At 69.4% G+C, this 1,008-nt stretch overlaps 1 protein-coding gene across 2 annotated transcripts in view; it reads left to right on the top strand.

Annotated features, from left to right (window-relative positions):
- GPR157 (G protein-coupled receptor 157) overlaps positions 1–1,008 on the top strand; it is a 14,569-nt gene that overhangs the window by 7,128 nt on the left and 6,433 nt on the right. The window contains exon 3 of one of the 2 annotated variants that reach the window (XM_015648519.2): positions 418–612. The exons of the other annotated variant lie outside the window; for it this stretch is intronic. Coding sequence (XP_015504005.1) covers positions 418–612 — 195 coding nt within the window. The remainder of the gene's footprint in view (positions 1–417; positions 613–1,008) is intronic. 2 annotated transcript variants of the gene reach the window in all.

The raw sequence follows: 1,008 nt of genomic DNA, 5'->3' as shown, positions 1-1,008 counted from the left end.
CTGTCGCTGTCCCTGCCGGCTCTGGGGACACGGCCAGAGCTGTGGGGTGTCTCGGTTCTGTCTCTGCGGTTCCGCAGCCCCCGGAGCCCCCCGCGCTGTGCCCGCCTGTCCCCGCAGCAGCGCTGGGCTCTGCAAAGGTGGTGGGTGGTGGCTCTCCTCTGTCCTCTCGGGTCCCAGGGGCTCTCCTCTGTCCCCTCGGGTCCCAGGGGCTCTCCTCTGTCCCCTCGGGTCCCAGGGGCTCTCCTCTGTCCCCTCGGGTCCCAGGGACTCTCCTCTGTCCTCTCGGGTCCCAGGGGCTCTCCTCTGTCCTCTCGGGTCCCAGGGGCTCTTCTCTGTCCCCTCGGGTCCCAGGGGCTCCTCTCGCTGCGGGAGAGGCCCCGGGGCCGGCCCTGAGCCCTCTCCATCCTCCCCGAGCAGCGCGCTGCGCTCTCCGAGTACCGCCCCATCCTCCCGGGGACCCCGGCCCTGCGGCCCCGCGCCAGCATCGCCGACACCAAGCTGATCCTCATCCCCGTCATCTTCATCTTCCTCCGCATCTGGAGCACCGTGCGCTTCATCCTGACCCTCTGCGGCTCCCCCGCCGTGCAGAACTCGCTCCTGGTTGTCCTGCATGTGAGTCCTGGGAAGCGCCGGAGGAGCGCTCGGGGCTGCCCAGAGCGGGATCGGCACCATGGGCTGGGCAGGAGCGGCCCGAGGGACAGCCCTGCCTGGGACAGCGGGGACAGCAGGGACAGCCCTGCCTGGGACAGCGGGGACAGCGGGGACAGCAGGGACAGCCCTGCCTGGGACAGCGGGGACAGCAGGGACAGCAGGGACAGCCCTGCCTGGGACAGCGGGGACAGCCCTGCCTGGGACAGCGGGGACAGCAGGGACAGCAGTGCCAGAGGTGCAGCACTCACAGAAATGCAGCAGTGACAGAAATGCAGCACTCCCAGAAATGCAGCAGGAGCAGTTCCAGCAGCATCTAGTGGCTGCAGAGGAAAGCTGCACTGGCAGGGATGGACGGGT

Source organism: Parus major, chromosome 21, assembly GCF_001522545.3.
Source record: "Parus major isolate Abel chromosome 21, Parus_major1.1, whole genome shotgun sequence".
Lineage (NCBI taxonomy): Eukaryota > Metazoa > Chordata > Aves > Passeriformes > Paridae > Parus > Parus major.
The sequence above is the reverse complement of the archived record's forward strand: the minus strand, read 5'-3'. Positions and strand labels throughout refer to the sequence as shown.